Below are 16,028 nucleotides of genomic sequence, written 5' to 3' on the forward strand. Positions count from 1 at the left end.
ATTATATGACGAAATCTGGATAAAATTGGGAATGTTGCAATTATGTATTATGTAATATTTGCAACAATACAATACTAGTAGAAAAGACCTTTATCAATATTGATATTTATCAATATTTGCACAATTTATTTCTAAATTCCAGCAAGACAGCAACGTTAATTATAAGAAATGATCTTAGCGCAATAACAAATCTAAAAAACAAAACTCGAAATCATTTATTCCAGTAAGTAAAAAATGACTCGTCGAATCGATGAGTATTTTCAACATCGAATTGTAGTATTATCCCACTCGGCATGTTATGTTGCTGAAATATTGAAATATTCGGAAATGGTGCAGAAATATTTCGTTAACATTTCATTTGTAACTATGCATCTGAAATATTTCAGAAATGTACCTGCATCATGTTTTTTATAATATTGCATTAACAATATTCCTGAAATCTTTCAGAAAGTTGTTTACAATATTTGTAAGTTTCTGTAATATTGCAAAAAAATGTACCAGATGCAATATTTCAGAAATATTTTTGAAACATTATAAAAGTAATATTACGTTTGCATTACACGAATAATATTTCTGTAACATATCAAACGCAACATTGCATTTAAAATATTTCTGAAAAATTTCTGAAAGATTGCGTAGGTAATGAAAAATTGAATTGCAGGCAGTAAATTTCTACAATATTGCAGAAGAAATATTGCAGATGTAATGGTTTAGAAACATTTCTGATACATGATAAAACTATTATTACGTTTACATTGAACGCGTTATATTTTTGAATGTTTCACATACAACATTGCATTTGTAATATTTCCGAAAAATTGCTGACAGACTTTAGAACTTATAAAAAATTAAATTTATTATTATATAATATTGCATTTTATTGCATTTTTTCTCTTTTATTAAGAATTTTCTAATATTCCAAATTTTGTTATATGGCATTTTTAATATAAAATATAAAATATTTAATAATATTTAATATAAAATAATATTCGACGCTGACTGGCAAAAAAGATTTATTCGTATATCTGTATTGTTAATATTGTTATGCGATAGCTTTATGCTCACCAAAATAAGCAAGTATAAGAAAGAAAGAAGCGTCAGAATCAGAGGATCACCACTACCCTGTTCGATCATCGATGTCAAGCAACAAGGCGCCGGTATACTACTTGGATGGGTGACCAGCTGAGAGAGCGGATTTCTTCGGACAAATGCGCGGCGACTATACGCACATGGCTTAATATATTTTTTTTGTTCCGGTAACAAAATATTTCATTTTTCACATATCAACAAATAGTTTTTGCGTCATTAACAAAATTTTGTTTGCTAATACAAAACATTTTTCTCAGTGTAAAATGTATTTGAAATATTTCTGAAGTGTTTCTGCAATATTTCGTAGATATATTTCAGAAATATTTCAGAAATATTGCCGAAATCTTTCAGCAAAGTTGCATTTGAAATAATTGTGCCGATTGAAACATTGCAGAAATGTTGCAGAAACGGTCGTGAAATATTTCTGAAATATTGATGAAAGGTGTAATATTTCAAATGGAATTTTGCAGAAATGTTTCTGAAATATTACATGCCGAGTGGGATATTGATATCATTTCGATCTCGTATCGAGATTTTACATATAAACGAATGTGCACAGAGTTACAACAGTAAAATTGAACAAAACTGTAACAGGAGTGGCTGTCTATCATTCATGTCAGTTTATTTAAGATTACTCGAAAATATGTCGAAATTCAAACGAACGTTGACTTTTCTTACCCTTGTCAGCGTTTTCGAGCTAATTTTGATGTTTAAGCTAATTTCGACATCGTTTCGATATTAGCTTTCTCACTGGGAGGTAGGGTACCCTGTGACATGTAATATGAAAGGTAGGGTACCCTGTGACATGTAATGTGAAAGGTAGGGTACTCTGTGACACGTAGTCTATTAACTCTTCTCTCTACAAAAAGAAAAAACCAAGACTGTGCTAGAGAACCAATTTATCAATAATCGTGTCATATTTGTTTCATCAGATGACCTAAGAAATTGAAAACTGAAAACAAAGTCCTATAACCTCACTTTTTGTCGTAACCTAACAGAGATCAACGAATATTGCCTCACAGCGACTCGATTACATGTGATCTGTAACTAAAGGGTGAAAAAAAGAGAAACTGAAAGTGTGGATATGATTATCGATGGAAATTATTTCATTTTATAGGAAAATTTAGGCACTAACATTTACTATTCCGCGATCGAAACACACTACGGAAACTCGCGCTGTCACGTAGGTAGGTTAGGTAGTTCTGTAAGTGTGGCACAGAGGACCCCATCAACCTGCGTCACATTGGACCCCACTGAACATCGATATTATTTATCGTAAATATTTCAGATACAGAACAATTAAACGTTTTTGTGCGCACGTTGATATTGAACTTAGATCCCGACGAACGTCTTATGAATTTTTTTTTAACTGTAGAATCCCTAGAAATCCATATTATACATATCAAAAAGTTATGACAAGTAAAAATTTACTTTGCAAGGCTCCAATTACATATCTGCCTTTAACTAAAGTATATGTGCTTATTTCGGCATAATTTTTTGATGGAAGTTATATTTTTTGAAAACGAAAGTTTTCATACCCACCGTCACTATTTTGCAGAACGTTAATACAGAAAACTCGCACTGTCACATTGGACCCCGTGGCTCAAGGGAGCCCACTCTCCCCTAATTGCGCAGTACTATCCAAGTAGAACAAAAAGTCAAGATAATATCAAAATAACGTCATATTGATAGTTTAGTGTGTTAAGTTAGTATTTTATTAATTTAATATTTCCAAGATACGTTACGAAAAAAGTAGTACTAGCAATCAGTACTCAGTACTGAATGATCAGTACTCGTAGTATTGACAGTATTAGTATGTTAATACTCATGAATATTACAGAATGGTCAGTACTGTGCCTATTAGTTCTTACAGTACTGGCAGTACTATCGTGATAGTACTCCGAATATTAATCTGATAAAGTACTGACCACTTCAATACTTTGAAGTACTAATGAGTATTATTGCTTGTAGTACTGCCAGTACTGTAAGCATTGACAGACACAGTACTGACCATTCTGCAGTATTCATGAGTATTAACATACTAATACTCTCAATACTACGAGTACTGATCACTCAGTACTGAGTACTGAGTACTGATTGCTATTACTACTTTTTCGTAAGGGTACATCCGCTCATTTATTAAACAAAAAGTTAAATTAAGCAACTAATTAAATTATTAATATTAAATATTAATACAATAAAATATTTGTATTTACATTTATCAAAATAAAAAATAAGTTCAATTATGAAAATAAATATTAATAATTGGACTTATTAAAAATTAAATAATTAGTTCAGATATTGCGCTCGAATTCTTTTCGCGTTTTACAACGCCCGATCGTTTCACATTAGATGGCGCGACGCGCGAGTCGCCACTCTCAAAGAGCCCCCGCCTCCTTCCTCACTCGTTAGGTGTCATGGCCGCACTTGCTTGCGTTTCTTCGAACGTGTCGAGTCCGTTACCTCTTTCTTGACGGATTGATCGTTGCGGCGCGTGTTCTGGAGACCAACCAAGCGAGAGTTGGATCACCAAGGAGAGCTCACCGCCAGGAAAAGGAGAGCTGCGGCAGCTAGCGTCCGAGAGGTAGGATCGAGGCGAGGAGTCCGGTTCAGCAAGCGGAGTCCTTAAGAGATTCTCATTGGGACGCCATATTTGTTACTTGATTTGAGGGTTCATATTTTTAGGGTTTATACCGTCATTTTTAAGGATTAACCATTAATTGAAGATTAACTATCACTTGAAGGTTAACCATCATCCAAAGAAAAACCCTTAAAGTTAGGTGTAATTTTGGACCGCCAATTGAAGGTTAACCTTCAATTGGCGGTCCGAAATCACACCCAACTTTAAGGGTTTTTCTATGGTGTTTTTTTAACGGTTAACACCAAAAGTTGAGTGTATTTTTCCATAAGGGTCTACCAATCTTCTTACTGACAGTATACTTTCTTCTAGCGTAGGAACATATAAAACGTTTTTAACCATAACTGTAGTTTGCTTATTCTTATTGTTTTTGCAGGTGAGATAACCATCTCCTATTCCATGTACTTCTGCACAATCTCCATTTGCTAGCTTTATTTTTTCATTTGTGCAATTATTGAGTGTCTTAAAGAAATCCTTATTGTTGCTCATATGACTAGTTGCCCCTGAGTCAATATACCATGTTCGTTCGCTGTTGTTCTGGCTTTTAACACTGAAACTGACGATGTGTGCATCATCATCGTCTTTGCTTACCGCTTGATTTGCCTTCTCCTTTGCTTTTGCTTCTTTCCATTTTATATAATTTCTGCAATCTTTCTTCAAATGGCCTGTCTTACTGTAGAAAAAACATGTAATATTCTTCACATGCTGCTTCTCTGATGTCGCTTTTGTAAATTTCTTAGATTGCGTCTTAAGTGCTCTATCGTCTCGTTCGTTCTCTTGACCTCTGCATTCTTCCGTCTTCTGTCTTCATCGAGAAGTTTTCCTTTGACGAGTTCTATAGTTAGTTCGTCTTCTGACCTCGTCTCCAAAGCAGTTATTAATGTATTGTACAATTCCGGGAGACTACACAGCAACAGAACAATGACCATTTTATCCTTTAACGCTTCTTCGAGGGCTGTTAGCTGGTCCACTGAGTTGAGCATTGCGTTTAAATGACTCTCCATATCACCATTCTCTGAAAGTTTCATACTACAGATTTTCTTAAATAAAAATACTTGATTTGTAAGAGAAGCCTTTTGGTGATAACTTTGCAGTGTTGTCCACGCTTCCTTAGCGCTATTCGTATCTCTAATATGCCGTAACTGGTCATCTTCGACTAACAAACCGATTGTAGCACGTGCCTGCCTATCTGCTTTGAGCCACCTTTCGTCCGGCTGTGTCGGTCTTGCCTCGCTGATCGTGTGCCACAGATTTTCCTTAATTAGTAGTAATTCTACCTTGCACTTCCATACTTGAAAGTTTGTGTTGTTCAACTTTGCGATAGTAAAGCGTGTATCTGCCATTATTCCTCTCTTTATGTCACGTATCCCGGGCCCATAACCTATTAGAAATGCCCGAGGAATATGAGATGGTACACGCAATAAATCGAGAGTTATGTGCAGTACTACTAAATACCTTGACCTTTATTCTGTTGGTCGATGACAAATAAGTACTCCTGACTTATTTTATATTGGTACAGTTTATAATGCGTTTTTTTTACAAACAAGATACGTATCGTACAGCTTGCGTGCTCAACGTTACAAGAGAGAGCAGATCGGTGCAGATCACGGTGCAAATCATACTACACTAGCGCGCTCGCACATATCTTAACCGCGCCAAATCTAAACTTGTTGTTTCCTTCCAATACAAACAATGACCGAGGGCTAAAACCTTCTGAAGATCACTCAGAAGGGTGACCTTGACAACATATGTTAAGGTCATCGGAGAGTGGTCCCCTATACTGCGTAATTACCCTTGTATTTTATTCGATGCATAATTATTAGTATTTATTAGTTTGGCTTTCTCATAGAGGAAGCTTTATGAGCGAAATAAAATAGGAGCAATGGTAGCGATCTGTAATGATGAGGAAGCAATTTGCAAGTTTCTAATTTGCATAGGGTAGGTAGTCCAACAATGAACCAGTAGTACACTATAAACCATTGCGATATTTCATAAATGTAATGTTGCTAAATTGTGCTTGTTGTCATGCAACGACTCGTATTTGAACCCCTCTTCGGCTCCCCAATCGGCCGGCAAATCGCTCAAAGGACGGCCGTTTGAGGCCGCATTTTATGATTTTTGAGTGACAAACTAAGTTTTTTTTCGTAAATTTTTTACGTTTTTGTTGTTATATCTATCATTTTTTTCATTATTTTATAATTTTGTGTATATATTTGGCTTTATAATTCTGTAAGCAACTTTCTTCTATTGCATTATTTTACCATATTTTTTGGAGATTATCGTAAAAAATGTTATATGGTCTACAATGAACCATTTTGTTTTTTACTATAGTTATCTGTGTTATAAGTCTTATTAACTGACTAGTTGCTACAATAAATAATAATCTAGCATAAGTGAGAAAAAGTCTGATTAAAAATAATAATTTTGATTGTAAGTTTTACAAAATAAAAACATAACATATATATAAATTAAGTTAGCTTTAATTCAAAGTCATACTATCCTAACCTTACTTATCATGTCTTATAATTATCTCTTCCCTAAATAAACATTTTAAAACACAATAAAACTAAAATAACACTAACAATTCATTGTATAAAACATGTGGTTTATTATTAAAAATGGCTAGGTTCATTGTGACACACCCCTGTACACAATGAATTAACCATTTGACATTGTTTAAAAAAAATCAAAATTGTGACTAAAGGAGGGGGTCCAAAAATGGCCGTTTTGTGCCCCGCTGGGAAACCTGTGAAACATTTTTTTCCACCTTATTTAAGGTTGAAATAAGAAGGAAATAATAGTCATTTACCCAGGAAACCACGGGAAATATTTTAAAATCTATAATAATGTGTTTAAAACGTCTGTTAAAGTAACTGTGTTTGAGCGGTTTAATAAAAGGTGAAACGTTTTAAAACAAGCACTACATTTCCATTTAATGAATTTTGCATCATGAAATTGTATATAATATTTTTATTACATTTAAATACATATTTTTTATTACATACATATATATATTTTTTTATACTTTCTGTATATACACATATATGCAGTCACATAACATTCATCTTATTTCTGTTCTGTTTCTTTACTAACTACGTCAACCATTTATGAAAAATATTCAGATATATTTAAATAATTATTTTGAAAATGATTATGATGGTTCATCTGAATCAGATTCTGAACACTAAATCTCGTAATCTTTCAAATATATCTGAATATTTTTCATAAATGGTTGACGTAGTTAGTAAAGAAACAGAACAGAAATAAGATGAATGTTATGTGACTGCATATATGTGTATATACAGAAAGTATAAAAAAATATATATATGTATGTAATAAAAAATATATATTTAAATGTAATAAAAATATTATATACAATTTCATGATGCAAAATTCATTAAATGGAAATGTAGTGCTTGTTTTAAAACGTTTCACCTTTTATTAAACCGCTCAAACACAGTTACTTTAACAGACGTTTTAAACACATTATTATAGATTTTAAAATATTTCCCGTGGTTTCCTGGGTAAATGACTATTATTTCCTTCTTATTTCAACCTTAAATACCCAGGTAGCAAACACAAGTCATTTTGACGTCAAATACTAGTCATGTTTGTACAAATGACGTCAAATGACCAAAAAGCGACTATGTCTTTAAAAATGACATTATACTGACGTTATTCCATAACATCATTATGACGTCTATTTTTAGTCATTTTTGGTTAGGTTAGTCTATGACATCGGCGACTAATAATGGACGTTTATAAGACGTCATTTCTTAGACCATCTAAAGACGTCATTTTAAAGACGTCTTAAAGTCGTCCAAATAAGGTCTTTTTGTAATATAACTATTTTTACTTCTTAATATTGTTTAATAAAGTAATAATAAAATAAAAACCACAAAATTAACTGCAATATGTTTGTTTAGCAACTTTATGATTGAAGTGGCGAATTTATGGTATAAGTGGATGTAGTTGCGTGTGATTATAGTTTTATGATAACTATTTCACGCAGTGTTATAGCTATCAAGAAGATTATCATTACAAGATTTTTGAACACTTTAAAGATGTACCTGTTATAGACAAGTACAGTTAATAAGGAAGCATCAGGGTGAGAAGATCGTCACTGTCCACTAGATCATCGAAGTCAAGCGACTCGGACGCGGTACTGTACTAGGATGGGTGACCGCCTTGAGAGCGGCTATACGCACATGGCATGTAACGAAACAGTTAAAAAAGTTTTTTTTTCTTAGATAAAGAAAAAAAACATTTTTTATAAACGTTTATCAAGTAGACATTTTAACATTTTAATTTCATAAAAAACATTTCTAGAAACCGGTATGTCGTACAATGGACCTATTTTTGCCGTCAATAAGACGTCAGAAAATGACGTCAATTGTCTGTGACATTAGACCGTCATTTTAACGTCATTATGCCGCCAGTTAGTGACGTCAGGAATGGTCAGTAAAGGACCAAAATTTCACGTCAAAATGACTTGTGTTTGCTACCTGGGTAAGGTGGAAAAAAATGTTTCACAGGTTTCCCAGCGGGGCACAAAACGGCCATTTTTGGACCCCCTCCTTTAAAAATAACTTATAAATCATTTTATACAGTATGTGGGCCAACTAAATTCATGAACTGTATGCAAAAACACAGATCTCCAACAATAACTGAGAGAGATATAAGTCTCTAAAATTTACATGGTCCATTGTTGGACTACCTACCCTACTTTTTTTTTATTTTAATCTTTTCATGAATTGATAGAGGGTTAGCTTAGTAGCACAAGTGGGGTTTTACAATCGACGCAATGTTAAATCGATGTTGAGTTTGGGAGTTTAGGCTACATGGTCCATATATGGATTTCGCATATGGACCTTTAATCGCGTATAAAGCTGGGTTTAATCAACCAAATATTAAATAATTATATATGAAATAGGGGTAGAAAAGACTGAATAATATAATAGAATTATAAGTAGCCCAATATCTCAAAATTGACGGAAGTTAGAGCAACCACGGACGTTTCTAAAAAAATTCAAAATTTTATAAAGAAAAAACTCTTTTACCGATTATCACCAAATTCAATACCAACCTTCTGTTTTAATGATACTCTATATAAAATTACATGTATAACTTATACATGTAACTCTTTCAGCAGAAATCGGTAACTCCTTTACCGATCCTCGCCAAATTCAATACCTTCCTTAAATGATATTCTATCCATCAAATAACTTACACATTCTTTAAGCAGAAATTGGTAACCCTTTCACCGATCCTTGCAAAATTCAAAACAATCTTCCTTTAATGATACTCTATATAAAGGGAGCTTTCCAGCAAGCGACACAAGTCGACACAAACGTCATTCTATCTTTCTTTTTTGGCAATGAGTAACCAAGACAAAACAATACTTATGTCGACTTGTGTCGCTTGCTGGAAATCTCCCAAAATTACATGTACATCTTATACATTTTTTAGGCAAAAATCGGTAACCCCTTCACCGATCCTTGCCAAATTCAACACCAATTTACCTTTAATGATACTCTATCCATAAAAAAAATTAAGCTTGATATCTCAAAATTTGTGGAAATCATGTAGATTTTTTTAGATAGAAATCGGTAACCCCTTTATTATTAGCAATTTTTCTAATTCTATTATATTCTTCAGTTTTTTCTATCCCAATTTTATATATAATTCTTTAAGATTTGGTTAATCAGTTCTTGAGTTATAGAAACGGTAAATTTGACACATACATACACACACACACATACACACATACAAACATTCTTTAAAATTGCGATTTTCCGACGTTTTAGAACATTTTGAACACATTGGCATCGAAAACTAAAAAAACAATTTTTTCTTCGGTCTTTTCTACCCCTATTTCATATATAATTCTTTAAAATTTGGTTGATTAGACCTAGCTTTATATGCGGTCGAAATACGAGGTTTATGAAAACAAAGCTTCCTCTATGAGGAAGCAATAGAATATAAAATACAATACTTATAAAAAATAATATTCAAACTATCTCAAATTTATCCGATATCGCTATTTTTATTTTTTTACACAATAAAACTGTAGTAGGAGAAAGGGGGGTAAGATAACGAAGTGGGTAAGATGACGAATTGCTAATTTTTCTAATATGCTAAACTAATAACAGATAACGAGTCGATACTGAACTCATTAAAGGCTTTAGATAATAGCATATAATCTCTTATAGTTTGATCTCAATCTGTCCACAAAAGTGGAAAATATAATAAGAAATGTGTTTTGGATGCACCCATATGTAATTTTTTGGTATTTGTTTATAAGGAATGACATAATTATAGTAAATACTTTCACTTTCTCTATAAAATTACAGTATAATATAGCTAAGAATGTATAGAATAACATACTAGTATTTTTCATTTTTCACAATGCAACATTTTTATTAAATAAAAAAAATAAATACAATGACTGCGAATAAGATGACGAATGTCATGCGTGTGCAAGATAACGTATCCGTAAATGCAGTTATAATTGTTAAATGTGCATTGTAAATGTGACTGCGTCAAATTTTTATAACATAATGTGTTATCGCAAAGGTTTAAACGCACATCAAAGAAAGAATACCCAAATCTTATAACAATATTTGTTTCATATCGTTATCTCATAATTGTGCATTATATTGTTTATGTTTCAGGCGCCAAGTGGCATTCAAGACGAAAGATATTAACTCCCACATTTCATTTTAATATATTAAAGAAGTTTGTTGAGATTTTGATCGAGGAAGCCGAAAGCATGACCAAGTCCTTGAAAAATACAGAAAGCACAGTTGTAAAAGATTTAGTACCATTCTTTAGTGAACATACGCTAAATGCAATATGTGGTATATATGATGCGTTCATAATTATATATTTTAACAGTATATTTTATTCCTATTGACAAATAACGTTAGACCAAAATTTAATTTTTTTAAATAATAAATATCGATATCACAATATTATATCTACTGCAAATTGGTATACCTATATTTTTTTATAGCCATAGATATTTCTGAAATACCTATATATCAGACAATATTATCATGATACACTTTTACAAATGCGTTTGCAGAAACTGCCATGGGCACTTCACTACGAGGCCTTGGTGCATTCCAGCAGCGGTATCGAGAAGCGGTTCAACGGATGGGCGAACTTTTTATTTATAGGTATAATAATTTATAGATATCAAGAGACACAGTAGTGTCTCGCGCCAAGTACATGCGCAGCGCGAGACCGCCCCGTGTATCTTTACACGAGTTGCAAGATTCCGAGATTTTGAGATCTCAATAACGAGTGAACGGACCAAGTTCTAAGTAGGCTCAATCAATAGCTTGGGATCAATTTATATAAGAATAATGTTTTTATTTTTCCTCTACGTGCATTTTTCCTCTATATTGCAATGCAAATTCCGAAATGTGAATATTCCCTGATAGAAATATTTTACTGAAATTGTCTCTCAATTGGCCTCATTTTATTATTATTCCATGAGTTTAATAATACCTAACATATTGTGTTCAATTTTATCAAGAAGACTGGTAAAATTAATTAATCAAATAGTGTATACTATCGAACTAGAATGTTAATTGTGCCATATATTGCCATAAGGAGAGACAGAAGATCTGACTTTCTCTTGCCCGAGAGATAAACTTTACAAACCCCCACGCGACAGATAATGATATAGACCGGGACCCTTACGGAAAGAAACTACAGCCAGTAAATATTACACTTGTGTAGTTACTACAGGACCACCTGTAGTTATCACAGAAAGGAACACAATAATCTGTAGTTATTACACGCTGTAATTACTTAGTGCGTGAAATCCCTGTAATATGGAATACACGTCTAATCATGAAGGGTGAAATTCACTACACGTGTAATCCACTATATATGTAATATACTACACGTGTGGTAAGTGACTTGTGTAGTAGACTACTCGTGTAATCCATTATATGTGTAATATACTACACGTGTGGTAAGTGACTTGTGTAGTAGACTACACATGTAATCTACAAAATGTGTAATACACTACTACACATGTGTATTAAACGTAATGCTACCAGTAATCCATAAAATTTGAAATAGCGAGTCTTATCATATATGGAGGGGTAAAAACCACAGTGGTGTAAGTCAAATTTTTAAAAATATTTTCTCGTGTGCATAGATGCAATTTATATATTGTACAGATTGCATCTATGCACACGAGAAAATATTTTTAAAAATTTGAGTTACACCACTGTGGTTTTTACCCCTCCACCTCCATATATAGTATACTTTTACTTCAATGCAGCTGTATATATATAAATTATTTCTATAAATATTGTTTGAAATTTATTAGATTTAATGTATCACTTTTTAACCACATTTTATTATTTTTTAATTTCATATTTTATAAGTAATTTCATAATGAGCCGGCACTGGTTTCTGACATTCACCCGACTTTAAGAAATATTATATCATATATCCAATTTAAAATTTTATTACTCTTTTTAAACTGAATTTGTTTCTTAAGATGATTTTTGAAAAATTATATATTTGTGCTGGTTATGACATATGTAGACTATATATAACACTTACATCAAATTAAGAAGTAGTCTACCACGTAAGGCAGTTGGCTCACGATCCAGAGGTCCCGAGGTCCCGAGTTCGAATCCCACCAAGGTGAGTGTGTTTTTCAAATACAAGAAAATATTTATAATCATAGACTGCATCTTAAGAAACAAATTTAGTTATAAAAAAGTAATAAAACTAAGGAAAAATAATTTTTTTTATGCCGGGTGAATATCGGAAATCAGTGTCCTCTAGTATTAAGAGGACTGCAATCTTGTAGTCCTGTAATCCTGTAATATTTTCCTGTAATCCGAGCGTATAGTACGAAAATATTACAGTATATTACAATACTTCAGTCTGTAATTTTGTGTAATACTTTTATGTAGTTCCTGTAATATAATTTTCTGTAATCCGCTGTAGTTTCTTTCCGTAAGGGCGAGCCCGCGACAAAATTTCTGTCAAATCTTATTCACCGCCATATTAATAGAATTAGTTGTTTTAATCGAGTAAGAAAGGTACATGATATTGGCGAGGTCGGTCAGCGGTACATAGATGCAGAAAATTATAACAAACATGTAATTTTTGAACGTGTCCTTGTCAAATCTTATTCACCTTGAAACTTGTTTGCTAGTTAGTTTTTAATAGATAATTTATGAAAAAACGTTTCTTACACCTGGCAAGCGGGACAAAATTGTTCTTACAGATTGTAAACAATGTAATATTTCACGAGGGTGATGTCAAATATTATTCACTTTGAAATTTATATGAGAGGTAAGTTTGAACTATAAATAATACGAAAACAAAATTCTTACGGCTTGAACGCGGACCAAACGAGTTCTTACACTACTCTGAAACTAAAAATTAAGAGTGCCCACGACGCTCTTTTGCTACAGTGCGCACATGGTAATTTTCCTTTAATGTAGTACGTTTTTAGTATATAAATCGGGTTTGTCACTTACGAACATGCAAAATAGATGAACAATAAAATGTGAAATATTTTTTCATTGTATATTATTCATTCTTTTTATTAAAGTAATTCGTATAATGTATAAAATCAAATATTTTGATTTCTTTGTTTTCCTCATGAGCACTATCAGACGGTTGCGCATCACTCGTACATTCGATATTGTCATTGCTGAAAAAATATTATAAATCATTCAATGCATGCATGTATACAGTAAATTATGTCATGAACAATTTTGATACTTAAACAAATAATTCTCTGATTCTTACCTGGATTCCAAATCAAGTGTATCATCATCGCTAGGCGCTTGTACCCTTTCGGAACATTCTATACTTTCGGAGCTATAAAAAATTCAAACGTAATTTTTATTAAACACCGTTTTTCGTGTCTTCTTAATTTAATAAAGTAGACGTAAAAAGAACAGTTCACTTTTTGCTAGCGCGTATAAACTCTGTATTTCAAATGTATACAAGGACGAATTCGTGAAAATAAAAGCTAACCGTTGTATTCGAATCGTCAGGTGAACGACCCTCTGTTTACGCAACACACATGAAATTTTACTTATTAAACGAATTAAACTTACCCTCTAGAAGTTGATGCAACTCCTTCGTCAATTTCACGAGATGTCGATTGCTGTGGTTCAATTTTTGCATCTTTTTTATATTTATTATTTAATGCAGTGAAACTTTGATAGCAAGCGGAATGATATCCTTTACTGGAACTATTAATTTTTGGTAGCGTCACATTCGAAAATTTTAACTTGTACTCTTTTCGAATATTTAAAATCGGTGCACACTTTTCTAATTTTTCGTTTGTAAAATCGAGAATTTTTTGAGACCTCTTGCCGCAGAAAACACAGACTTTCTTCGACATATTTCACAAGAATATGTGTTTCTCTCACAACAGACACGAGAAGAATAAGATTCATAAGTGACAAACCCGATTTGTATACTAACATTAGAAGAAAATTACTGTGTGCGCACTGCAGCAAAAGAGCGTCGTGGGCGATGTTTTTAGTTTCAGAACAGTGTAAGAACTCGTTTGATCCGCGTTCAAGCCGTAAGAATTTTTTTTTCATATTATTTATAGTTCAAACTTACCTCTCATATAAATTTCAAAGTGAATAATATTTGACATCACCCTCGTGAAATATTACATTGTTTACAACCTGTAAGAACAATTTTGTCCCGCTTGCCAGGTGTAAGAAACGTTTTTTCATAAATTATTTATTAAAAACTAACTAGCAAATAAGTTTCAAGGTGAATAAAATTTGACATACCCTCTGCTTTTTTTTTACTTCCCCGCAGGGGTTGTCCCACCCTCCAGGTGTAAGAAATGACTTTTCAATATTAGAAGGATGTACTCTATCGAATATATAGCCCAGGTAGCAAACACAAGTCATTTTGACGTCAAATTTTGGTCCTTTACTGACCATTCCTGACGTCACTAACTGGCGGCATAATGACGTTAAAATGACGGTCTAATGTCACAGACAATTGACGTCATTTTCTGACGTCTTATTGACGGCAAAAATAGGTCCATTGTACGACATACCGGTTTCTAGAAATGTTTTTTATGAAATTAAAATGTTAAAATGTCTACTTGATAAACGTTTATAAAAAAATGTTTTTTTTCTTTATCTAAGAAAAAAAAACTTTTTTAACTGTTTCGTTACATGCCATGTGCGTATAGCCGCTCTCAAGGCGGTCACCCATCCTAGTACAGTACCGCGTCCGAGTCGCTTGACTTCGATGATCTAGTGGACAGTGACGATCTTCTCACCCTGATGCTTCCTTATTAACTGTACTTGTCTATAACAGGTACATCTTTAAAGTGTTCAAAAATCTTGTAATGATAATCTTCTTGATAGCTATAACACTGCGTGAAATAGTTATCATAAAACTATAATCACACGCAACTACATCCACTTATACCATAAATTCGCCACTTCAATCATAAAGTTGCTAAACAAACATATTGCAGTTAATTTTGTGGTTTTTATTTTATTATTACTTTATTAAACAATATTAAGAAGTAAAAATAGTTATATTACAAAAAGACCTTATTTGGACGACTTTAAGACGTCTTTAAAATGACGTCTTTAGATGGTCTAAGAAATGACGTCTTATAAACGTCCATTATTAGTCGCCGATGTCATAGACTAACCTAACCAAAAATGACTAAAAATAGACGTCATAATGATGTTATGGAATAACGTCAGTATAATGTCATTTTTAAAGACATAGTCGCTTTTTGGTCATTTGACGTCATTTGTACAAACATGACTAGTATTTGACGTCAAAATGACTTGTGTTTGCTACCTGGGAGGGTTTCCCGATGAATAAGATTTGACAGAAATTTAGTGTTACGGGCTCCCGGTCTAATAGTGTTGTGTTGTATTGCCTACGGGAAAAGAGGCAGAAGGCACATTAAATTTCCCTCACCCGAGAGATAACTTGAAAAAAAAAGTCACAAATAGTGATCAACAGTAGATAATGATTATATTGACCGCAGGGAGCTAATGCCGAGGAGCTTTTTAAGAAGAAAGGTGTACCCAAAATCACACACGTACGTATAGGGTAACTCCGGTATTTACGCCGCGCGAGGATTTACGCCGCAAAAGTCAGAAAAAATAGAAGAAATAAAGATACTTGCTCGCAATCACACTGTTATGAGCTTTTATGCCATATTAGTATTGTGTTGTAATTTCAGTTCTTTACTGTTAATATTAACGAAACCGTCGTGAGTTGAATCGATTTCTCACCGTAGTAAGTA

At 32.9% G+C, this 16,028-nt stretch overlaps 2 protein-coding genes and 1 long non-coding RNA gene across 7 annotated transcripts in view; 1 reads left to right on the forward strand and 2 right to left on the reverse strand.

Moving 5' to 3' along the window:
* The window catches only part of LOC139781531 (cytochrome P450 4C1-like), a 118,910-nt gene that overhangs the window by 64,707 nt on the left and 38,175 nt on the right, over window positions 1-16,028 (forward strand). For all 5 annotated transcript variants that reach the window (XM_071720378.1, XM_071720377.1, XM_071720379.1 and 2 more), the window contains 2 exons: window positions 10,402-10,587; window positions 10,815-10,908. In XM_071720378.1, coding sequence (XP_071576479.1) covers window positions 10,402-10,587; window positions 10,815-10,908 — 280 coding nt within the window. The remainder of the gene's footprint in view (window positions 1-10,401; window positions 10,588-10,814; window positions 10,909-16,028) is intronic.
* Window positions 2,091-3,318, reverse strand: LOC139781538 (uncharacterized). Its single transcript, XR_011720567.1, has 3 exons — window positions 3,306-3,318; window positions 2,632-2,726; window positions 2,091-2,469 (listed from the first exon to the last, which is right to left on the reverse strand). It is a non-coding gene; the product is annotated as an uncharacterized lncRNA (long non-coding RNA).
* Window positions 13,292-14,492, reverse strand: LOC139781533 (uncharacterized). Its single transcript, XM_071720383.1, has 3 exons — window positions 13,837-14,492; window positions 13,523-13,594; window positions 13,292-13,424 (listed from the first exon to the last, which is right to left on the reverse strand). The coding sequence occupies exons 1-3, from the start codon at window positions 14,124-14,126 to the stop codon at window positions 13,301-13,303; spliced, it is 486 nt and encodes a 161-aa protein (XP_071576484.1). The 5' UTR covers window positions 14,127-14,492; the 3' UTR covers window positions 13,292-13,300.

This window comes from Temnothorax nylanderi, unplaced genomic scaffold (genome assembly GCF_030848795.1).
Source record: "Temnothorax nylanderi isolate EJ_2023f unplaced genomic scaffold, tnyl_v1.0 TNYL_tig0344_pilon, whole genome shotgun sequence".
Taxonomy (NCBI): Eukaryota; Metazoa; Arthropoda; class Insecta; order Hymenoptera; family Formicidae; genus Temnothorax; species Temnothorax nylanderi.